Source organism: Bacillus rossius, chromosome 2 (genome assembly GCF_032445375.1).
Source record: "Bacillus rossius redtenbacheri isolate Brsri chromosome 2, Brsri_v3, whole genome shotgun sequence".
Classification (NCBI taxonomy): Eukaryota; Metazoa; Arthropoda; class Insecta; order Phasmatodea; family Bacillidae; genus Bacillus; species Bacillus rossius.
Window position 1 is genome coordinate 112385088 of NC_086331.1, and position 26584 is coordinate 112411671.

The 26584-nt window shown below is 36.9% G+C and overlaps 1 protein-coding gene across 1 annotated transcript in view; it reads right to left on the minus strand.

Moving 5' to 3' along the window:
• LOC134529623 (carboxypeptidase D-like) overlaps positions 1–26584 on the minus strand; it is a 111944-nt gene that overhangs the window by 63772 nt on the left and 21588 nt on the right. Inside the window, exons 4-5 of the mRNA XM_063363919.1 lie at positions 19268–19429; positions 14716–14952 (exon numbers count right to left, since the gene is read on the minus strand). Of these exons, the coding sequence (XP_063219989.1) occupies positions 14716–14952; positions 19268–19429 (399 nt within the window). The remainder of the gene's footprint in view (positions 1–14715; positions 14953–19267; positions 19430–26584) is intronic.

Genomic DNA, 26584 nt, shown 5'->3' on the forward strand with positions numbered 1-26584 from the left:
TATTTTACATGGATTATAGTGGTCATAACGGAATAAAACTTGCTACTAACCATAATCTCGTTTCTGAGTACCTTGCACTGTACCACTCTGCTATGACACGACAAAAATGTGAAAGAAACTATGGGTATTCAAGGCTGTCATTCCAATTTACTCAAGTTTTTTTTTTTTTTAAGTTGTGATTATTTCTTGTTATGACCATTGAAGTGTACAAAATGTATTCCAGGATTTGTTTGCATTATAAAAGTTTCATTTGGCATACCAATAAGCTTGGTACGTCCCCCAATGTTCAGGAAAGTGTATATATACAAGTTAATGGCATCAGACCTGGGTCCACCATCTGGACGAAATCACCAAAAAAATCTCTGTGAATGTGCAGAAGTTTGGGCTTCAAACAGGTCACAGACCGGACATCAAAATCTTCTCTCTAAGATTAAAGGACTGGCAAGTGACCTATCTAAGGGTTTGGGAGCGGTAATGTGCAATAGGAATACGGTTAGGATACCAGTGTAGCATATTCAACACCTAAACCCTTATTTTTGTTTTTTGGAATACCGGCCTTAATGACACTTTCACAAGTCCACTATTTATTCTCCCCACTTGAGTTCGGCTCAACAGTGGCTCTCTTTACTGTTCATCTCTTATCACGCACCTCAGTCCCAACACACTGCTTAGCACTACTCACTTGTTCGCAGCGTAGTGACACCATTTTTCGATCTTTACACACGAAGCCCGTCACTCGTCACCCGCTATTTCTCACCAACGGATCACTCGACCTCTTCACTTCACTCTTGTATCACTCCGAGGATTCGCCGGTATTGCCACCAGCCTTTCCAATCATTTTCTGGGGTGTTGCCACCAGCCTCACTCACTGCCAAGTCGGCGTCACCTTATATACCTGCCGCATTACCCTTGGAAGATCTGGTAGCCCTCTGAAAGATCCCGTAGCACTCTGAAGTGTCATGTCATCAAGCTGCGAGAATAATGGCATTCTAGTTACACCACTACAGGCAACAGTGCTTTCGGGACCCGTAGAACCCTCCAGGTGAGATACAGAGGCACCCGGACTCATGGACAGAGAGAGAAACACTAATGGGGAGTCCGTAAACTGGTAGTGAAATGGGGAGGGACAGGTGTTACTTGTATTTGCGAGGTTTCCCTAAAGATAAGGACTGCTAGAACGCCACTCCGGCCATCTCTGACTGCCTCGTAACAATATGGTATCCATGAAGCCAAAAATATAACATTGGAAACCCTAGAAATACATGTGTTCATGGAAACGGTTCAACTTGAGGTGTAATTTTTTCTTCTATGAGCCACCAAGTTAAATCATACTTTAACTGTATCTACCAAATTTAATTTCTTCAGGCTCCCACATTTTTTAAACCATTTAGTTGGATAATTCTTTCTAATTATTATTTATTGAAAACATTAACAATTTTTTTATTATTTTGCCAGAAGCCTACCAAATGAATTTTGAACTTGTAGCATTGTAAGCCCTTACCCTCTTAACCTATAAAGCCTTGACATAAATCATTTTATAATGTTTCTAATAATTTTCAATAAATGATTAGGTTTTATTTTTCAATATAAATGAAAGCTGATTGAATGTTTCAGAGGTAGTCATAGATTGGCAACATGTTGTTTTGCTCTTATTTCTTACTAGTGTATGTTTTAAAGTATTTCTGTTAATTTACTTAATTTAAACATCAAAGCTGCTAAAAGTCATTATTACCTATTTGGCTGGTTGGTTAAGTTTTCAAAGTATGATGATGCAATGTGATGGTAAATTACATCAGTGTTAGAGAGAAAGAGATAGGAAGGTGTGCCCTGAAGTGCAAGAGAGAGACAGAAACTGTAGTTCCCTGCTCAGCGTGGGAACTCAAGAACAAATGTGTCATCAGAATTGGAAACAGACAGAGAAGGGAAAGCCCCTAGTTGTATGTAAATAGTTTTTTTTTAATTTCTTGTAACTTGTGCTTTGATTGGCTGATTTTTGAAAGTGTGTCTTCAGTTTGTATGTGATTGGTTGTGGGGACACATGACCACCTCCCTCCTTCATAAATGGAGGTAGTCAGGTCAGTCATTAGTCATGTTGTGGTCGTGATACCGAATGGTCACAGTCAGGCGATGGCTGGAATTAAAATAATAATGTAGAGTTGAAATGAATTTTGTGGCTGCGGTCTGGGCAGCGCCGATTTATAAACATTTTTGGACATGTTATATAAAAATTTTTGACTGCAGTCATCGGTGTTAAGCTGATAATGAGGCAAACATAAGTCATTTCATCAATGTCCAAGTATGGAACTCTTGGCTTGTACCATGAGTTCGTGTGAAATCATTGGCTTTAATAGCAGTAATAAATAAGGTTTTCATTGGACATTTTGGTACCATTTTAAAGTAAATTGTTTATATGAATCAATGAAATTTTTTTTTGTGAGTTCTGTGCACAATCTGGAACAGTTTTTTGGTTGGAAGATGGTGGCCATTGTGCTAATGTGAATTTTTAGTAAAGGATAATAAAAAGCAGTAAACATCATTAATTTTCTCAAGAAACTTTATTTTCATCAGGAATATGCAAGGCTTGTATTAAATTTTAAAGGTATATTCTAAACCAACAAATTCTTCAAGTATTTTTATGTACAGGGTTCGTCCGGAAAGTAATAGGGCTGATTTTCTTCCCCCGCGACTGTACTTCGGAGCGTGCGCGCACCGACTGGATTCGGTAGAGGGGGTTCCTAGCTAACGAACGAGCAGCTGGTCAGTTGTCTCCGAGCAGCTGGAGAGTCAGGACAGGCTTTTTCGCGCGACGTGTTTCTGTGAGTGGTGCAAGCCAAAAATGCAGCGTTCGTTAGAGCAGAGGTACGCGATTAAATTATGTGTGAAACTCGGTAAATCTGCGACAGAGACGTTTGATATGATCAAGCAGGCTTACCTAGATGATGCTTTAGCAAGAAGTGGTGTGTTTCGGTGGCACAAGGCCTTTTCGAAGGGCCGGGAAGAGGTCGCCGATGAAGACAGTGCTGGAAGACCTTCGACTTCAACAAACCCCGACAATGTGACTCGTGTGCGCAAAGTTTTGAACTCAGACCGTCGACTGAGTATTCGTTTAATTGCCCAGATGTAAAATTTACCAAAATCTGTGGTTCATGACATTGTGACGGAGCATTTGAACATGCGTAAGGTGTGCGCGAAGATGGTCCCAAAAGTGATCACTGACTACCAGAAATTGCCTTTCTTGTGCATAGCTACCTGACTAAGGCCGGCATCCCAACGCTTCCGCAGCCGGCCTACAGCCCAGATGTGGCCCCCCCGGACTTCTTTTTGTTTCCTCGCTTGAAAAGGCCGATGAAAGGCGAGTATTTTGAGACGACAGGGGGGATCCAAGCAGCTTGCACCGCGGCTCTCAAGGCTATTCCGGAGAATGCCTTCCGTGACGCCTTCAATGCTTGGAAATTGCGGTGACTGCGCTGCATCGACGCAGAAGGAGCCTACTTTGAAAGTTTTTAAAGAATTGTAACGATTAGCTCAATTTTTTTTTAGATCGACTCAGACCTATTACTTTCCGAACAAACCCTGTATGTACAATTCAGATCAATTTTGAGCTAGCCAGTGGGGTCTGGGTTGTAACAAACTGTCAGGCTGGACCTATTTTGTGTGTATAAGATCTAGAAGCTAGAAAGCACATAAGGCAACATTGGATGGTACATCACATGGTGCACCATCTCTAGTGCACAATTCACCAAACTGGCATCCCATCTTTCCATTGTCTGTAAAGTAGTAGGGTAGTAATGACGACAGTATTGTGATGTTTGTTGTTCTGCTGCCTTTGAGATTCAGTACCAGAATTTTCAAACATAAAAACCAATTGTGATTAGGCCCATTTTAGTGATTTCAAGTATCAAAAAAATAAAATTCACGCAAAAACAGAAGAAAAATACTACCATTCCCACACTGCACATAAAAGCAGCCACTTGAATTTTCTGAGCATTTATTTAATGTCACAGTAACACCTGAAGTTCTGAATAATGTTTGGCATCCAGGGTAGTTGCAAGTAGACAGCAACCTTAACAGTAACTTATTTTCTTCTTAAAGCATCCCAGCATTTGGCCAGAAAGGTTTCTTGGTTTACCACTTAAATTTTCATAAGATTTGTCTAAATAGTTTTACAGTGTGAAGTAGTTTAGTGTTTAGCATGGAAGATATTTTACATGCATGATGCAAGTGCTCGTCTCTGAAGAAGGGGGAGGGGGTGGGCGAGTGGGCGAGGGGTAGAGGGGGAGAGAGGGAGTGGTGGAGGGGGAGGGGGAGCAGGGGAGGGGAGATAGGGGGAGAGGGGGTGGGGAAGGGGTGAGAGGGGGTGGGGAGGGGGTGATAGGGGAGAGGGGGAGGGGAAGGGGAGAGAGGGGGCTCTATATGGCCATGAGGGGGAAAGGGGCTCTGCGCAGCTAGTAATTCGGCAATCTGGCTTAATCACCCTCGTCAACAAACCTGGCATGCACTACCAATTACAATTTCTCGCAAATTATATGACAAGTAGCATCTTTGATATTAGAGATACAGATTGGTCACCAAATAAATAATTGTGCAGCTCCCTTCATTGAAGGGTGCTAAGACATAATTTTGTTGATTAAACTTGTTGTATATCTTACGTGTGTGTTTTTGATATTTTAGAATACAAAGAAAAATACTTATCAAAATTTTTTAACTTCTTCAATTTTTTTAAAACAACCACAAACATTTTAGTTTTACTGATAACTTAATGATAATTCATGTCACAGTCACTTTAGTTCAACCTTAAAATATCACTACTGTTATATATGGTAGTAGGGATAATTGCCTAGAATGGTAAATGTGCATAGCCTCTGTTGGTACCATTGTCAAGTCAAGATGGACAGGGGCTGTTGTGTTGTGTATGATGTGTACAAGCCACAATAAATCGAAAACTAAATATAGAATACTGGCGACGAGGATAGTACAAGTAATTCGTCTAGGAGCAATATCGACATGGCTAACCTGTTAGGCCACATTGAGGAGTTCGATGCGAGTCGGCCGCAGGGATGGGATGCGTATGCAGAACGTTTGGAATTCTATTTTGAGGCGAACGAGATTACAGCAGCCAGGAAGAAACTGGCAGTGTTTTTGAGTGTGTGTGGACAAAAAACGTACGCAATAATACGGTCGCTCATATCACCAAAGAACCCAGCAACAAAAACATATTCAGAAATCATTGCGTTGTTGAAGCACCATTTTGCGCCAAAACCTACCGAAATTTTTCAAAGGTTTAAGTTTCATCAGCAGTGTCAGCGTACCGGTGAAAGTATTGCTAAATTTGTGGCGGAGATGCGAAGTTTGGCTGAACACTGCAAATTCGGTGAAGGGTTGGACTTAACCTTGCGGGACCGTTTTGTGTGTGGGTTAGGCGACGAAGCGGTGCAGCGCAGACTGTTAGCTGAAGTTACATTGTCGTTTGCGCAGGCGCAAGAAAAGGCCCTAGCTGCTGAAGCTGCCTACCAGAATTCCAGAGAAATCGGAGGGGCTTCTACATCTGTGGTAAATACAGATAAATTAAGTCGTATGCCGCTCCAGGCTGCACCGGATCAGGTTAGTGGAAACAAAGCACATCTTATTAAGCATGTAGTTCCTTGCTCAAGCTGTGCAAATTGTCACAAACCTCCGTGTAGGTTTAAGGATAGTGATTGTTTTTACTGTAAGAGGAAGGGGCACATTGAGAGAATCTATCGAACCAAAGCAGCACAGTTGCAATCTAATGTTAAGGTAAATGCTGTACAGGATGCGCCACAGCCCGCGATAGTCAATGACATGTTCGAACCAAATGTGTATCACTTGTGGAATATAGGAGTGTCGGAAGCATCGGAGTTCAGCACTACAGTAACTATAAATGGCCAGTTAATTGAAATGGAAGTAGACACTGGTGCGGGTCTATCAATAGTGGATGAATGTACCTATCAGAAGATATTCCCTTGCCCACCTACCACACTCAGTAAGGCAGCATGTGTACTTCATGATTACAGTAACAATGAAATTGGGTCGATAGGCTCTTGCAATGTCCAGGTACAATATGGGTCACAACAGTGCACACTTCCCCTCATCACTGCTAAGGGATTGAAGCGTTCCCTTCTTGGAAGAAATTGGATGCACGCCTTGGGATAGAAGTTATTTGTGTTTAACGTATCTCAGAAGCGTGTAACGGCATTATCAAGGAATTTCCAGAGGTGTTCAGCAAAAATTTGGGTAAGTTCAAGGGGCCACCTATATCGTTTCAGCTTGACCCAGGAGTCAGACCTATACAGCTTAAGCCTCGTTCAGTTCGATTTGCACTCCTTCCAAGGGTGGAAAAGGAGTTGGAAAAGCTAGTCTCCCAGGGTGTGTATACACCGGTTAAGCATGAGGAGTGGGCGACACCGATTGATGTTATTAAGCACAATGGGGAGGTCAGAATTTGTGGGGACTACAAGAGCACCTTGAACAAGGCATTACAGCAGGACTTGTATCCCATTCAACCTGTGCGCCAGCTGCTAACCAAATTGAATGGGGGCACCACTTTTGCGAAGATCAATCTTGCACAGGCATTTCAGCAGCTTGTAGTTGATGAAGACGCTGCAAAGGCTCAGACAATCATCACACACATGGGTGCTTTTCAGGTTAATCGGCTGCAGTTCGGCGTAGGTGATGCCCCTGGAATTTTCCAGCAGTTTATGGAAGGGTTATTATCTAGCCTAGATGGAGTGGTTCCATTATTTCGATGACGTTTTGGTAAAGGATGCATCAGCAGAAGATTTGCGTAGCAAGGTTCGACAGGTACTGCAGCGTTACCAGGAAGCTGAGATTCATGTTAAACCAGAAAAGTGTCAGTTTGGAGTACCAGAGATAACGTTCTTAGGGTTCCTAGTGGACCAAAGTGGGTTATGACCCACACCGGACAAGGTTCGTGCCATTCACGACGCACCAACTCCGTTAAAGAAGGAAGAGCTACAAGCCTACCTTGGACTCTTAAATTTTTATCATTCCTTCTTGAAGGATTAAGTTGATGTGGCAGAACCCTTGCATGATCTATTGCACAGTTCAGCGAAGTGGGAGTAAACACAGGGACATGAAGCAGCTTTTGCCGTGACCAAGCGCCTCTTGTCGTCGGATTCCTTGTTGACTCATTATGACCCTGACCTAACACTAATTCTGACGTGTGATGCATGTCAATTTGGAGTGGGAGCTGTTCTAAGTCAGAAGAGCGCACGGGGTGAAGACATTCCTATTTCTTTTTACTCCCGTACAATGACTTCCACCGAGCGCCATTATGCTCAGATTGACAAAGAGGCACTGAGAATCATTGTTGGAGTCAAGAAATTCCATGACTTCTTATATCGTCGGCGTTTTGCGATCCACACAAACCACAAGCCGTTGCTTGGATTATTTATGACAGACCGGGTAAATCCAAACATCATTTCACCACGCATGCTGTGTTGGAGTATAATCCTCAGTGGTTATGATTTTGAGCTGCGCTATAGGCCTGGTTCCAGCATCGCAAATGCTGATGGACTCAGCCGTCTCCCACGGCCTACCTCTGATGTAGATGTTCCGGTTCCGATGGAGGTCCTTCTTCTCGAAGCATTAAATTTGCCACCTCTGACCGCACGTCACATCGCTGCGATGACTCGAGCTGATTCGATCCTACCACGTGTCTGTCACCGCATGACAAACAGGAGGAGGAATATGTTCCCTTCGTCAGGAGGCAACACGCACTGACCGTACACCGGGGTTGCCTCTTGTGGGGCTCCCGGGTCGTCATTCCACCAGCCGGGTGACCTGAGATTTTGAAAACCTTGCATGTGGGTCATCAGGGCATGGTTAATACAAAGGCATTAGCTAGGAGTTATGTGTGGTGGCCTGGTCTTGATGCAGATGTGGAGCACACAGTACAGTAGTGTGACATGCCAGACGTCACACACCACCCAAGGCACCCAACCAACAATGGGAGTGGGCCAAGCAGCCTTGGTCTCGCCTGCACCTGGATTTTCCTGGTCCCCTGCATGGCCAGGTGTTCCTGGTCGTTGTTGATTCGTTTTCCAAGTGGCTCGAGGTCATACCGGTCTCTTCCACGGATGCGAGGAGTGTCATTACAGCATTACGTACCCTATTTGCCACACATGGAATTCCAGATGTGCTGGTCAGTGACAATGGCACTGCATTTATGTCAGGAGCATTTAAGTATTTTGCCAGCAATAATGGCATTCGGTTGGTCACAGAAGCACCGTACCACCCATCCTCGAATGGTCAGGCAGAGAGAATGGTTCACACCACCAAGGAGATGCTTAAACGAATAGAGGGTAGTGACCTGGACCAACGAATAGCAAGACTGCTCCTGACTCAACACGTAACGCCCTGTTCCACAACAGGATCCAGCCCGGCATTACTACTTATAGGTAGGCGTCTGCGGACGTGCTTGGATAGAGTTCACCCCGACTTTGTACAGGAGATGACGGACAAGCAGGAGGAGAGCAAGAAATTGACTGCCAAACCACGATGTTTCGTGCTAAATGATTTGGTATATGCTCTGAATACAGCACGAGGACAAAAATGGTTAGCTGCCACCATTGTGGCAGTAACAGGGCCAGTATCATATGTTGTGTTAACAAGTGGAGGAGAAAGGCTGTGGCGGAATGTCGACCAGCTGCGAACAAGGTATCCATCAGTGGTGGAACGTGAGAGGGATTTCCCTCCAGATGCGAGAGGTTCCTAGGAAGCACAAAAAAAGGGGGCAGATCAGCCGGAACCGTCAAGGAGTTCTGAAAAGGGAAATGCACAGGCATTGCCATTTCCAGGCAGTGGGGAGGAGGCTGGAGTCAAGACTTTGGCCAGCCTCGAGAGTTGTCACGGCCGCCAGGGCTGCTGCCACCACTTCCGGTCCAGGACGATGAGGCTGGGTTCAAAGGATTCAGCCCACCACGGGTGCATCAGGGGAACAGTCCAAGTGGAGACTTGTTGTATGATGGAGGCAGGCCACTCAGGGCATCAGTGAAACCAGCATGGACTAAGGACTTCGTGATGTGAGATTGTGTGTCATGTGCTGTGTGTTATTATTGTGTATAGTAGAGTGTGGGAACCTCATGTAGGGGAAAGGAGTGTTATGTATGGTAGTAGGGATAATTGCCTAGAATGGTAAATGTGCATAGCCTCTGTTGGTACCACTGTCAAGTCAAGATGGACAGGGGTTGTTGTGTTGTGTATGATGTGTACAAGCCACAATAAATCGAAAACTAAATATAAAACAACTACCTTATGGTGTTTCGTTCACTGCTGAACGAGGCCCATAATAATAATTCTTATTTATTTTATTTATTTATGTGCTAGCCTAACAGTTTTTTTTGTCATACCTAGAAATTTAGACACTAAAAATTTGTTAATTAATGAAAGCATAGAAATCAAAATTTTAATAATTATTTCCACCGCCTTCACCTTCCATTGCTTTTTTCGGTCATATATTTTCACTATGGGTTTTTTCATATATTTTATTAAAATGATAAGATCACAACCAGTGAAAAATTTTGGGAAGCATAGCTAAATTTATCACATTTAATCTGTACTTGATTTATCTTTCAATTGAATGTTTGCTAACCAAGAGACATTTTATATTAGTTGTTGCTTAACCCTTACGTCCAGCTGTTACACTACCGTGCAGCACACTACCCCAATATCATGAGGCACTTCAATCCCCATGCTTTTTCTGCCTGCTGCTGAGGGCAGATGTACCAGTCTGCGCTAAGTGATGGTTTGATCCGCATCCTCGGCCGTGCGGTGTGGCTCGGACAAGCATTAAGCTGGTCATATCACCTTCAGGCAATAACTCGGTGATCTTTAAAAATATTTTGAAATGGATGTAAGTAATTTGGTGAGAAAATATTAACATAAGCCATTGCAGATAAATGCCATTTCTTTTCGACAACTGCTAATCTTGGCTCGCTTTGAGTGTTTTATACATATTTGAGAGTCAGTCTTGTTTTTCCTGTGATGACCAAATGCTCTTCAATTAAATGTATCTATAATTTTTCACACAATTATTAATAAAAATATAAGGTCAACCAATAATAAACAGAATGAATACAAAGTTTGTGGATACCAACACTAATAACAGAATAATTACCACAGTGTCGAGGCACATGAATGCCTTAACAGCCCACCCTACATTGTGTTTTACGTATGTTAGTGTTTCTAATGCTAATAAAAGGTAGGTTTTTGACATCAGGTCACGCAAAAGATACAGGGACTAATTTTCATCAGCAAAGTGGGAAATGTCAATAAAGTCTTCAATGAAAGTATGCACATTTGCATTAAACAAGTTTCATAATTTCCACTATAACAATCTAACATAATGGAAAAATATTCAAAGTACTCACAAAATTACCCTTTATATAAATACAGATGCACTTAAAAATATATATAAATATAGAAGTATATATAAATATACAAGCACTTAAAAAAAATTCATCAGTACTACTTAGTTGGCTTCAAGCTTTAGCCGATTGGAAACACAATCACGAGTAGAATACTCCTGTTAGTAATCTGGTTCAGATTAACTTAATGCTTTCATTGATCACATCAAGTTTTACCCTGCGCAACTATATTGTTGTCACGAGTCATGACAGTTATTTGCGACGATGTGAGGAAGCCATCTCCCGAGGGGTTTGAGGAGAAGTAGGGGAATAAAACCAGTTGGCTGCGCACATACTTTGTGCTGCTCTAAAAACTTCTGGCTATGTTTCGCTGATTAAAGTTTTCAATAAAGAAGAGTGATGAAAATCCAAAGCAATAAGTTTAATTCAATATTGAAAAAATCACAGCAACACTGAACATGGGCACAAGATTTGATCACCATGATTTTAAACTTATTGATTCATAAACACACATAGTACAGTCATTTAAATGAGAGAGAGTTCATGCAATTAAGACATAAAATTAACATACTTTATTTCTGTTACGACAAATGCACGGCGCAAAAACCAATAACAGCAGAGTAAAGTGTAATTTTTGCGGGATTGGGGAAATATTTCCATTTATCTATGATTATGGTGGCAAGAAATAGCCTACATTGCTCAGGTATTTGCCGATTTAGAAATGAATCATCATAATTATCTAGATGAGTGACTCGCGATAAATGTACACAAAAAGAACTAAAATAGTTTTTAGTTTCTTTAAATATTGTTCACTTAAATTTTTGCATAACCTAACATAAGCTCTTTTTTTTTTTACTTGAAAGATAGTTTTTACAAGCTGTTGGTCAGCTGTCATGGGAGAATATTACTTAAAATACTTATTAACACTACCAATAAATTTTAGAATCAATATGGGATTTCAATGGCAATGAGACTTTTCTGTATCGACATCCCACATTATTTATGCATTACTCAGCTTAGTAATTGAGTAATTTTTTAATTGGATGAGCTCATAAAATCTTAGAATTTTTTAAATAGAGCTACTAAAAAGCTTGTTTAGGTTTAGAGTTTAGTACCGGAAATATGTATAATTTATATAAAATAAGTTGTCCAATTATAATATGTACTTTTATAACCAATACTTTAGGTATTTGTAGTTTTAAGTTTATATTAAATTTTATTTGAGCAGCCTTAGCTAACTAGATGCATATTTTGTCATGAAAGCCATTTTTTATTGTAAAGGAAATGTATTGTTTCATTCACATTTTTTGTGTGATTTCTTATGCACCATGATTGGTCCACGTTGGCATACCCCAGTAGACAATGCTCTCTAAACTAGACTACTGAAGGCCAATCTGGCCCTGACATTTTTTTGAATTGCTACCTTGCAAGACAATTTTTTACCACTGTATTGGAGATGCTTACTGTCATGCATGACCATAACAATTTTTAAGCTAAAGTCAAGTCAATTAATGTGGAATAAATGAGTCTTAACATGTTTGCCCTTAGTTCCATAACAACATTGCTGCATGTGCTCTAAACTTTAGTGTAGCGAAATGTTTAGCATTACACTATTGCAACAAGTGTTTATGTTACAATGAAAAATTATGGATACAACAAACAATTTAATATACACAAAATATTTATTAAAATTTCAATTTATTTTAATATTGTGCAAATGAAAATTATTTCTGATATATATATATATATATATATATATATATATATATATATATATATATATATATATATATATATATATATATATATATATAATAGTGTTTGACAAAAAAAGTTTTTAATGAAGAACCTCTTTACAAACTGCATTGTGTATGAATCGTCTCATTCAATAATCTTTAATGAATTATAACACTCATGTAATCAAAATTGATTTTCAGCAATAAATTAAATATTTACTTACTTTGCGAAGTTAATTATTCAAATTATAAAAGTAAAACAATGATTGCAATCTCACAAATCAAATAAAAATAAAAGCTCTTCTTTAGCTTCTAACGCCAACTTTTGGTGAAAAATTCAAATGCACTTCTTATAAGATATAAAAATATGAAAGTGTTGCTATGTGTAAAACAGCAAGTGCGGCTACCTGCAGAGTGCCAGCCTCAGACGCCTGGTGGGCGACTTCCCGCCGAATGTTTGCATTCTGCAGGTAGGCGCTATCTCACAGCGTTACGTGATCATCAAGTCAGTGATAATATAGGTTTGTGTATTTAACATTGGGGCATATTTGCTAAAGTTCCTTAAATAAGTAAGTTTGCTTTTAAGGTAACCTTAACTCAGATGAGCACCATGTTCAGCCTTATTGTAAAGATTACACTGTGCACAAATATTTATACCTGTGGCACTGTGCTGCTTTCAACAACAGGGTTTTGTTAAGTGCAATGCACATGTCTTATATGTTTTTACAGAATAAATTACAATGTCGCAAAGGACTTGTATTCAGCATAACAACACTCCCAACAGGGTTTTAGCCACTCCCCCTGCAAGAATGGGAACTCTCAGAATTTTTTAGTGCTATACTAAGTGTTTGTAGGCGCCAGCACAGAAGCATGCATAAGACACATGGTGTCATACGTGCGTTCAATGCCTTAGCAGATACCTTCACCAGTTGCCCTGACTTGTGTTGTATACATCAGTCTCAAATTACCTTATTTTCAGCAAGACATAAAACTAAATTTTAAAAAAAATTTTAACACTTATAAAAGTATTAAGGTCTTCTAGTAAAAAACAACCTAATGGCCTCTTTGTTTTTTTATTGTAGCCTACCTGTACATGAACCATTTAACTTCACTAACAAGATATTTAAGTTAAAAGCAGTGGAAAATTCCATTGCTTTAAACTCTGGTACAAAAACCACATTTTTCATTGCTGTAATTTTTGTGGTGTGAGATTCTACACACTCATTTTTATGAAATAGGCTGACAACTATGTTAATTTCAAGCTCTTTGTTTGTTTCATTCAAATGGCAAGTTAGTTCAGGAAAATAACAGGTTATGTACCAGACAATGTTAATAAACAGCTATGTGAGTGACCATAACACGTGTTATACCCTACAGCAAAATACAACAGTATAATACAGTAGAACCCTGTTATAATGTTCCTGCCTACAATGTTTTCCTGCTTATAACGTCATATTTTCAAAGTCCCAAAATTTTCCCAATAAGGACTGTGTATTTAATTCCTATGTATAATGTTTTACAAATTATGCATTTCCTGCTTATAACATTTGTTTTCAAAATTCAAAAATGTACAAAAAATTGAAAAACTCTATGTATTCTAGATATCAAAGATAAATATGTTTGCAGCTATGTGTTTGTTGGCACCTTCGTCTTGAAAAACAAAATAACAAATTTTTCATTCCTTGTCATTTTGGTGTGTTTTCAGATGAACATACATTGTTTTTCAATATTCTAGTTTGTCAACTGTTCAACAATGGCACAGAAAAATATAAAGAATTTTTATATTGCTTATAGAGTTGAATTTATTTCATTCGTAGATAGGAATCCACAGAACACACATGTTCAAGTGGCAAAGGAATTGGACATAGGCATTTCCACTGTAATACTATCATTGTTAATTGTGAAACAATTTTACAGAAATGTGGCAGGTGTCTGTAAAGACAAAGAAAATAGAAGCTGGATGCTTCATAAAGTTAAAAGAAAATTGTTGGCTTGGTTAAGCAAATTCAAGCATAGAGTCAGTACCCATCAGTGGGTAACACTGAGAAGTGCTAAATTGATATTTCCTGCTTATAATGTATTTTTTTCTTTGCTCCCTTGAAAAACATTATAACAAAGTTTGACTGTATGTATTTTAATCTGGGGCCCGTTTTGTGTGTGACATTATTCACTATCCCACACAGACATATACATGGCTCATTATATGAATTTTCACTATAGAAACTTGTGCTACAAGAACGTCACTTGTATTTTATGAGTACATCTAGTGAATGAGAATTATAAGGAAAGTTAACTGGTAAAGGACTAGGCACTATGAAATAAATTACAGAATTTTCAATTAATTTCATTAAGGATTTAATTTTAATTATTTTCATACAGCTCACAATATTCATGTTAAAAGAAAAAAAAATTAAAACTGAAAAATAAAAATACGATACTTTTTGAACATATAATAATGAAAAAATATGGCAAATTTTATTCATGAACACATATTAGTACCAATAATTATAAACTAAGTTATATAGTAAAAGCACATTGTTTTATCTTTTATTTGCATGTCCATATTTAGTTACCTGACTGTCGTATTTCACGCTCCAAAGTGAAGTTGTGCCACAATGCTTTCCCTTCACTGACAGAAATAGCAGCAACACTCGGTTCGAAGCCCCATGCAGAGGCAGTTATGTTATACATTCCAGGAACCAGCAGCCGCCAGAACTCTCCTCTGTTGGTCGTGGTCACATTGTGTGCAATTCCCGACACTATCACTTCTGTTCCCTCTATGCCTATACCATCAATATCTGTTACAACACCTAAAAAAAAAACTTAGCTTTTAAGTACCAGGAAATCCACACAAATCTGTAATAAAATTTCAATTTATTATTTAATATTTTTTTTTTTTTAAATAAAGAAAACACAGCTGGTCTAGTACACTCTACACTTTATTTCAAACACAACTTTGCATATTCCATTTTAAAGTTGGCATGTCTATTCACTTAAACACCACCTGGAAAAAAAAAGCTTTCACTGTCTGAGTGATAGAAGTTTTCCCTTCAAATTACTATCACTTATATCCATTACTTTTCCAGAATAGTAAGTAAAATCCCTGACTTTTCCAAACAAATTCCGATCTCCCACACTATTCACTAACTTTCCAGAATGTGCAAATCCTGAGAAGATTCACCAGATCCAGTATCAACCACATTTCATGTCAGCATATCTTTCTTATTACACAGGACTGATAACCCAGCTGAACATTGGTTCACTGTGCAATAACTACCGTACCAAGGACTTGATACACACGGTTATGTGAGAGGTACTGGCATTTGCATACCAAACTCCTTCAAAGTATTAATTTATATGCCAAACATGTAGAAAAAATGCTAGTTTTGTAAAAGAAAAAAAAGCCACAGTCTAAAAATCATTTTAATCGGTCCACACAATAAAAAAAAGACTGACTTAAAGCCTATAGAAATACATACGGCTGTCCTTTCATTTAATAAAACACATGGCTTGTATGATGAAACCTGCCTACAATTATTATATTGAGGTTTACACCTGAGTACAATTAGCCAGGAACAGAAACATCACAATGTAATGCAGGCATGTAAAAAGAGGCCAATCAACATTTCAAAGGTATTTTGAGTTATAAACAAAATTTGTAATCATGTCACATACATGGAAAAGCCAAGACATGGCATCACCATCATATGAAAATAATTTACAAGAGAAGTTATTCCTTATAAAAATGTTGATAGTGGCTATAGATAACTGCTGGCAACTGCAAGTTCAGTATGGAAGACCAATAAAGCACTGGTCGCTACAGCAACTACAGCTGTTTAATGGAACGCTAAGTTGACCAGCAAGCCTGAAACAAGCTGCGTCAGTTATTATGTTTTTGGAATGTCTTGCCACTACTGTAGTTTGAAGACACCTGGTGTTGTACCAATGTCATACATGAGAAGACAAATATAATACAGATAAATGCCTTTCACTACAACCATATGCACGATAGGAAGGTGACTATGGTGGCGGATATTTTGGGCAAACTTTCATTTCAGGTTATTTCAAGGGACTCATGCAAACCTCAAAAAAATAAAAGGAAATAAAAAAATTCTTCTATTAAAAAATATTCTTAAGAATTATTGGGAGTATGCGTCATAGATAAAAGGTATCCGAAAATAAAATTATTTCTATTTTGCCCTTGATAATAATTTTTTTTTGTTATTATAGAATCAGCCAATGGGTTATTTTTCCAATGGGCCAAAACATGGTGAAGTGTGTGTAGTAGAGGACCTGAGATCTGTAAGTATGTGAGATGAAATAATAGCAGCAAAAAATCTCATTGCTCACCATGCCGCTAGCCTCAGTAATAACATTTTTACAAATTATATGGAGAGGTTTAACTCCATTCTCTGCCAAATTATCAACGAAAAAAAGAGTACTTTTTCGTAATGTGGTGGGTATGAAACAAGAAGCAGTCTGTGTTATGGAAAACAATACGAAAGGATACAAAATGTGATATCCAAACAAATGAAAAGTAAAAGTACAGGTTTTTACTGCACTAGCAATGTACGGAACAGATATCTGCAGGAAAAAAATGTAAAAAAATCTCCAAAGCAAATTCAAAAATAAATTAAAAGATTGTGATTAGTAATGACCAAGCCAAACTGTTACTATGGCAATGTTAATGCAGAATCCAACGATAAAGTATAATTTCTAGCAAAATACTTCAGGAAAATACCATAGTTTCAGTTTTGGTTGACAGAGCATTTGTAACAAATAACAACATCTTCTTTCAGTCATTTTTGTAAAATGAAATCTTCAACACCGAGATGAATAGCTCAGTATCTTTATTCTACAACAGATTTTAACGAACAGTTGTGAAAAAATACAGTTCATAAAAAGATCCTATAGTTCTAGAACAGCCGAATAAACACTTAACAAAACAATCACAGAATAAGGATTATTTGATGACCAATAAATGCCTAAGCAGCTGCCCCAGACAGTCTGATTGGTGACTATTCAGTTGTCAAGGTGAAATCATGGTTGCTACAGAAATAGAATCTTAGAATTCCCTGATTTTTCCCTGTTTTCCAGAAATTTAAGAGAATAATTCCCTGACTTTCTTATGAAGTACATATCATAAATATTAACGTGCATTAAATGTAATATAAACATTTCAACATGAGGTAAAATAAGTTTTTTTATTGTGTTATTTTGACGGCAGAATTGCGAATGTGTTTTTTTCCTTCGACATGGCTGGTGAGAGCTCTTCGGCCTATATTGCTGAGTTGAATACTTTTGTAGCACAAAGTGCAGTACGCAGAATTTATGTTTTTAGCAGAGGGTTTAATATGCTGAAACTGTGACTCCTTGAGCCAATTCTCCTTAAAAGTAGTTTTCTTCGACATCTCTAAGCTAAAAAAAGAAGTACATATTAATATTTTCAGGTTAGGTTAAAAAATTATTATGAATTCTTAAAAAAAATATTACTACACAAATACAAAAACTATTACAAATTCACACCTAGCAATATAACGGGCCTACTTAGATAATTACAATAGCAGCATTACAACATGCAATACTCTTACATTCTTACAATGTTAACTAACGATTCTGGGGAAAAACATGTTCAGTTATGCATATTTTTTTTATACACAATGTAAGTGTCACGCAACAGAACTCACGGATTATAACGGTTGAAATAAAAAGTAATTAAAAAAAATAGTTAGAAAAAATGCAAAAACATAACCGCACACAAAAGCCACATGTTTTCGTATCAGCTTGGTAGTTTTCAAAATGAGAATTGGTATTGCTTTTTTATCAAAATGCACTTTATTTTCTTATGATCGCATCAAAAACTAACTTCACCTGAAACGCCTTTAAATTCACGTAATAAGCTTTGTACTCATCTTATTCCACGTGAAAATAGCCTTCAAAAGATAAACGACACCATGCCCGTTCTGTAGTTCTTGCATGGAACGGAACAAAACACAAAGTCTCATGGGCAAATTAAAAAGGATCAAAACACGAACAAATGAAGGCCGGGTTCGCTAGTGAACAAACGAGTGTCTGGATTGGCCAGAAGTTATGGTGGGTGGTTGTAACAGCCTATTGCAACGGACAATCGTAGACCAAGTAAAAAAAAGTTGCAGTTGCCGTGTGCCTTAAGCAGCAGCCTTTTAGCGGAGTCGTTCGGTAGCAGTACGAGCGCATCAAAACAAAGCTTTGTTTGAATTATAAGCAACTTTAAAATTTCCAGAATTCGTAGAATTTTCCCTGACATTTCCCGGAATTCCCTGACCATTTTAATTTCCCTGACATTTCCTGGTTTTCCCGGTTTTCTAGTCCTGTAGCAACCATGAATATGCTATTGCTGGATCAAGCCTTACACCAGAAGGGGTTATAGAAAAAAATTAAATAAAACTCTATAGTCTTGAAATAGGAGAACTGGGCCCAAAAGAAAATGACTTGTATATGAATGAAGTGCAGAGCCAATCACAGATTGCTCAAAGACAGATGTATTTTTAGTGTGGACTCTCTTGACAGCATGTATAAAATATTATCTTGAGTATTTTAAAAAGGGAAGGAAAAATATTTAAAAACTTAAGCGACTTTTATGTGGTTATTCTCCATGGACTTGCAGACTTGCAATATCAGATAAGATTGCCTATGCATGCTATCAAAAAATAATCTACACCATTTTTAAACAAACATTTCCTGACAAATTGTATTTTGTTGAAGTATAAAAAACTGTTTTCAAAACATAGTTATATATTATCATTTGTTTGAGTACCTAAAATACTTAAGTTGCATATAAAGCAAATTGGAGCAGTAACAAAAACTTTCCGACAGTTTACAATAGTTACGTATTCCCTTGGAAAATCAGGTCTGTTCATCAGGAAAGGCAGCAGCTACTATTAGTGTCAGCCCCATTCCATCAATGTAGACCCTGCCTCAGGTAGGAAACAACATGTCAATTTTCATTTCAAGTATTCTCTCGAAAAGTACAAATAAAGGGTTCCACACTGACCAAATCATTAACAGCAGTTTTTAATATATATTTTATTAGTTTACATATGAGCATGAAATTTTGTTTTTATCGAATAAATAAAATGAACTAACCTTTCACTCCAATATTAGCAGCTTCCATGAAGGCCAGAAGAGATTCTTTGTTATCTTGCCACATGGCTGGAAGCCTTGATGCCACAGGATACTTGCAGCAACTCAATTCAAATGTCACATCAAAGCAATTAGAATGCAAATAGTTGAAATCCTGCATACCACCTGTGCAAACAAAATAATTTTTCCTTAAAGCAATGAAAATATTAAGTAAAAACCACAAAGGTAAACCAGATAAGAACAATATAGTACAGCTGCAAGGACAGGACTACCATACATAGAACACAAGCAGCCAGCCATCACATAAAGTTAAGGGGACACAGGAATAGTAAAATAACATGCTTCCAGTAACAGATAAAATTTTTATTGGTTTTAATTTTGTAAAGTTTTAAATACCTGACAAGTGGTTGTGAAGCCCAAAATAGGCTGACACTGTACAAATGCAAATGACACAAAGAGTTAAAGTAAAACATTAAAACTACTGACAAAATTTTCATAACTAAGACATAAAACTACCAAAAAAGTAATTTGATTCAGAGAACTGGTAAAGATAATTCAGTCAGCCTGTATCACTCATCATAAATTACTAAGTAAAGCTATTAAATTTAAAAATCAATTGCACTATTATTCACCAAATATATCATCACATTAATATTAGATAAAATTATTTTATCACAATAGTATGAACCAAGAGGTACTTTTATAAATCAGAAAATAATACTGATGTTTTTAATGTTTTATGTCAAAGTACCTATTGACTATTAAAGTAATAAATTAGTCTACATAAATACATTGACTACAGCCTCAATCCAAGAGGTTTTTCAAAATTCCCTGACAGTTCCCAACTTTACAGGTAGCTTGACATCTCAAACAAGCAATACAATAAGCACCACTCATAACCTAAGTTCTAGGTTAAATAAATTTGTTAAAAAGAAAGAATGGTGAGACTTCTGCAATAAGAAAAATGTAAAAACTTGATAGGCTAGCTCCAAAAATTGAGGCCCAAGCCAACACACATCATGTGTATGTACTGAGCCATTCCACCTCAATTCAGGCAGTTAGCAAGATAATGTGTCAGGTCACCATCTCAGATTTGCTTTAAAAAATTACAGCAGTTACAACCAGTGCAGACAAGAAGTATGCCAAAAGGATTATGTCCCAAAAAATTTTTTCCCCATGTTATAGCCTTTTGAAGTTGGTTCAAAATCAAAAAAGGTGGAAAAAGGGGTGTTTTTTAAATGAGCGGCATTTCAAAACTATTTTACTGATTTTGTTGATTTTTTTTTATTTTGTACCTATTATAGTGAACTACAGAGTGGAATAGTTCCAATGAGCCCAACGACAATATCTTTAAGGGGGGGAAACTAAAGAATTTGGCAAAAAATTTAGATTTTTTTGGATTTTCAAAAAAAATTTTTTATGTGGAATAATCAATTTTCATAAAAAGTAATTCTGGTAATATGTAGACCTATTACAGTAGTTTTACAGGAAAAATTGTTTTTAATTCTATGATGCATGGAATTTTTAAAATTTAACTTTAAAATTTTCAAAATTTGACAAAAGTGCCATTTTTGATTGAAAATTACTGAAAAAACCCATATTTTAAAAATCTGAAAATTTGTAACTTTGTAGTCCTCACCTTTATTAATAGCATGCACTTTGTTGGATAGTGTGTTTTTGCCTGTAAACATTTCTAGAATTTTTTGAAAATGTAATGTCATTACCTTTTGTATGTTGTGCATGCTCAATCAATAAATGTTTTGTTGGTATCTAAATAGTATGTGATAATTTGTAACTGGTTTTGTATGAGGGGAAACCTTGGGAAATATGAAGGGGGAGTCCCTATCTGAATATTCCCAGGCGCTTGCTGTAAGGGGAATCCCTGGTAGCTTGAGGGAAATCCCTGGTGACCATAGGGGGAATCAACTACAAGACTACAAGGGAATTCCCAAACTTTTGCTGTTACAGTTGTGTTGTGTGTGTTCATGGGTGATGTTCAGCTAGTGAACTAAATCATGTCTGACTTTCATAGTACGGAGAGAATTAAATGTGTGGACTACATTAAAAGGCACAAAAAAAGTGTGTATAAAAGTAAATGTGTGAGGATGTGTAAGGTGAATGATTTAGCAGATGATATTCAAAAGTTTGTGGGTGTATCTGTTTCAGTAAATAAAAATGATATTTTGTGTAGCAACTGTGTTACTTTTTATAAAAAGAAATTTCTGGAACTTGCTGAAGATGCAGAAGAAACATCCACATCAGAGAATTTTATTCCGGAGGATGAACTAGTAAGTGTTTTAAATAGCAGTCTCATTAAAACATTAAATGTAGAAGTATCACCATTGAAATCCCCTTCAGAGGTGAGATTGGATAGGAGAGGAGGTTATGCGAGGAAAAAGAAGATAAAATTAGTTGATGAGTTAAAAACTTCTGCTGTGAACAAATTACAAGACATATATCACGTGCATCTTTCAAGTAAGTCTGATGATGAAATGCCTGTGTGTGTCAATTGTAGTCTATGGTTTTCGAATATTGACTCAGCTCTTCATACTTGTAACTACAATGGAAAAGTACAGCTACTAACATTGGTACCACAAACATTTAGTAAAACTGTATTGAAGGAAAAATTACCTTCAGTGTCAAAGTACCTCATTGATAAATGTCGCACAGTTATAAAAAATAAGGGAATTTATGCTCAACCTGACCCCTATAGTGGACATCCTTTACCTACACAGGTACAAGATCTAGCATTATCATATTACCTAGAAGATAGTAAAGACTGTTCAAGGGAAAGTCCAAACAAAAAAGATGTTATTTGCATTAAGGATGGTAATGGCGAGAAAGTAAAAAAGGTTAAAAGATTAATGACAAGGTCCATCAAAGAGGCATACAAAGCATTCAAAAAAGATAATCCTCTTATAGAAATTAGTCTTTCAAAGTTTTATGCCTTACGACCAAGATGGGTGAAAATTCAGCCAGAACAGACTGTGTGTTCTTGTATTTACTGCAGTAACATGCAACTTATCTGTGTAGCTCTTCGAAATGTAACAAATAACCAAATTGATGAAGACTATCTTCTACTGAAGTGTTTGTGTGACGAAACAAGGAATGAAGATTGCTGGCTCGAGGAGTGTGGTGACTGTCCTGGCACAGAAACATTAACTGTTGAAAACTTTGGCTTGGATGAAGGGGAAGAAGTTACATTTGCGATTTGGGAACATGGTGACCTCATAAAAAAAACTGTATCTGTAAATAATTTTCTGGAACATGTAAGGCATTGGGTTAAAAAAGCTATTCCTCACAGTTACATTAGGAAAATACAAAGGGAAGGAATAGCTGAAGCAAGAAGTTCTGTCCAACAAAATAATGCTCTTGTTTTACATTTTGATTTTGCTGAGAACTGGTCAGTTGTATTGCCTGATGAAATCCAAACTTACCACTGGCAAACTGATCAGCTTTCACTGTTTACCTGTGTTGCATACTTTGGTGCGGAAATAAGAAGTTTTGTTATAGTATCTGATGATATAGCTCACGACTCTGCTCACGTTCTCTGTGCTTTAGAGGTTATAAAACTGGAAATTTCAAAATTTTGTCAGTTAGAACTTTTGAGTTCAATAGTGTACATTACAGATGGGGCAGCTGGACATTTCAAAAATAGGTTTCAGCTGTATGAACTATGTAAAAATACTCAAACTGTTGAAAAAAAAATGGATTTTTTCTGCTACAGGGCATGGCAAAAGTGCATGTGATGCAATAGGTGGTTTGTGTAAACACTTTGCAACTAAGTTCAATCTTCGGGCAGAGTGTGTTAATGCCATTAGAGATTCTGCTTCATTTGTTGCTGAAGTAGGTAACCTTGTACCAAAGATAACTCTATTGGCTCTTGAAAGTAAAACAATTCAAACGTATAGGTCATCTAAGGAAAAAGAATGGGCTACTGTAAAACCAGTTGTTGGAATACAATCTAAACATTACTGGCTGATTAAAAATGAGACATACATGGGACGCACAATTAAAGATAAAATAGAAATAGTTGTACAATCTAACCAGATTAAAACACATTATTCAATAAATGATTTCCAAGTAGGCCAGTTCGTTGCTTGTGTATACGATCAGAATTGGTGGATGGGACAGATCACTGGTATATCTAAAGAGTTGAACGACATGACAGTGTCTTTTATGCATCCCCATGGTCCAGCTAAAGGGTTTCAGTGGCCACAGGAATCTGGAAAGAAGAAGGATGAATGTCCGGTGCCACTACAAAATGTTTTGTAAGCAGTAAGCAATCCTACTCCACTTGGACAATCAGCAAGACTCCACACTTTCGACAAAGCTGAGTTGATGAAGATCCAGCAGATCTACTGTCTTTAATCAGCCAAATAATATTTTAGGAAGTTTGTCAATATATGTTACATATAGTTGAGGAAGGGTAAGCAGTCTACATATAATTAATTATAGGTACATATTGTTGGTTTCAATTTTACTTTGAAATTTTGGTTTTCATGCAAGTTAAAGAGTATGCATATGTATTATATGTGTGTATATGTATTGTGCATATTATGTTAATGTGATAATGTATACACAGACTCTCCTTTTGTAATTCCCAAGGTTTCCCCAATTTACAAATTACATCTCACTTTTTGGAAACTAACAAAACATTTGTTAATTGAGTGTGCAGACCTTAGAAAATGTAAGAAAATTACATTTTCAAAAAATTCTAGAAATGTTTACAGGCAAAAACACACTATCCAACAAAGTGCATGCTATTACTAAAGGTGAGGACTACAAAGTTACAAATTTTCAGATTTTTAAAATATGGGATTTTTGAGTAATTTTCAATCAAAAATGGCACTTTTGTCAAATTTTGAAAATTTTAAAGTTAAATTTTAATAATTCCATGCATCATAGAATTAAAAACAATTTTTCCTGTAAAACTACTGTAATAGGTCCACATATTACCAGAATTACTTTTTATGAAAATTGATTATTCCACATAAAAATTTTTTTTTGAAAATTCAAAAAAATTCAAATTTTTTGCCAAATTCTTTAGTTTCCCCCCCTTAAAGATATTGTCGTTGGGCTCATTGGAACTATTCCACTCTGTAGTTCACTATAATAGGTACAAAATAAAAAAAAATCAACAAAATCAGTATAATAGTTTTGAAATGCCGCTCATTTAAAAAACACCCCTTTTTCCACCTTTTTTGATTTCGAACCAACTTCAAAAGGCTATAACATGGGGAAAAAATTTTTTGGGACATAATCCTTTTGGCATACTTCTTGTCTGCACTGGTTGTAACTGCTGTAATATTTTAAAGCAAATCCGAGATGGTGACCTGACACGCTCCTGCCTGAATTGAAATGGAATGGCTCTACTAAGTAATATAGTTGGAAAGCACCAGCATTTTGGACCTAGGCCTTGCCTATTTTTTTTAATACAGGCATCAGCTTGTATCTTGTATTTAAGGACACAGACAAGGCTAAAGCAGTACTGAGCTCCAACAACCTCAGTCAAAACTTACGTATGCTTCACATATAGCAGCGCTGCACATCAGGGTTACTACAAATTTTTGACTCCGAAATTCACTAACTTTTAGATTCTCCTGGCCTACGGTTGACAAATTTAATGCTTTTCACATAAGATTGGTTGCAATCCACTATATTTTCATGCTTTTTAGGGGGCCAGAGGAAGTTGAATATCAGGATTCCCATGCTCTTACACAAGCTCATTTTGTAACCAGTAACCCTGGTTACTTGTTAGTTTTTTTTTTTTAATAATTTTTATAATTTAATTTTGATAGCTGAATTTTAATTAAGAAATTTTGTATTTTAAACTTAAAGTCTTTTAGTCTGATTGTACATACATTTTTTTTTAATTTACTAGTTGTTTCATTTTTGAAGTAAATTTTCTTTGGTATTTTAAATATTTAAATATCTTTTAATATTTGGATGCAGTACATTTTTTACATGACTTTAGTACATTTATTTTTATATTTTATTTTAGGTGAAGCCAGGTAATTAAAAAAGAAAAGACTGCCCCTTTTGTGTTTGTTTGCGTTTCCATGCCGGCAAGTTGCAAGCACGAGAACAGCTGGCGATCGGAACGAAGCTTTTTTTCGCCAGGGAGACAGAAGAGGGAGAACTGAACTAGCTCGCGGGGTGACCGGACGTGTATGTGGTGTGCGAACTGCCAAATGCCTCAGACTACGGATTACTGCCCATGCCCCATGGGCAGACAAGACCTCTACAACTTCAGATACAACTTCAAGTAAAACTGAACCTAATTATTTGTTTGGATGACGGCTGGTATCCCAGGTGCAAGAGAAAAACTGATTGTTGCTGCTTTATGAAATTATTTTTTCATGCAACTGGACGCATAGTTTTAAATGGTGTATCAATTGTTGAATAATGTCACCAAGTCAACGAATCACGGGAATTTCCATTACCATATTTGGTGTGGTACGCGGCGATGCAAATCTGTTATAAATGAATTGTACAAGCTCTTTTGCATCAAATCATTCCATGTATTTTGATAATAAGTAAAGAACTTGAGGAATTTGTTTTCTATTATTGATCTGGACATGTAAATTTGTCGAACACAATTTTTTTTGGCACGGAATTTTTGCGGGCAGCATAAAGAAATAAAAAGTACACTTTAGGGATAGAACAATCCGGACTGTGATAGTAAATTGTATATGCGCATACTATAAAGACTTTAAGGCTTAGGATTTTAGTACATTTTAATGATATATATTCTTTTTTAAAACATTATGTATATTTTAATAATTTATGTATTGAAATTTTAATAGTATATTTCAGCTTATATTTTAAGGTAAGCAATGCCAGCATTGGTGTGTAGAACACCTTTATTAATGTGTTTATTGTTATTTTTATAAGTATTTGTTAGATTTTAATAATAGTCCTTTTGCTAAGAGTCAAATTTTTAGCGGTGATGCAACCGTGATATTTATTAAGAGTTATATATTTTCTTACACACCTTGTACTGCCATTATACCGGCTGGTTTGTGCTTGATAAATAAATGTAGTAATAGAAATATTTATCAAAATCATGATTGCATATTTTTTGCTACCTTTTGCTCAAAATTGACTTTGTTAGTTCCTCAATTTGTTTTGCTCTCGAGAACTCTGCAAATTTGTTGCTCTGCTATTTGATTTTCACTGTCTGCATCACCACTTGGGGGTGTTGTTTAGAAATCAAAGATATTTTTTCAGAGTAGACCAATTTTTAAAAAAATAGGTTTGTTTTGGAGGTTTACCCAAGTGTTTGTCCTGTTGGTAGTGTGTCTCTGTTTTGAGATA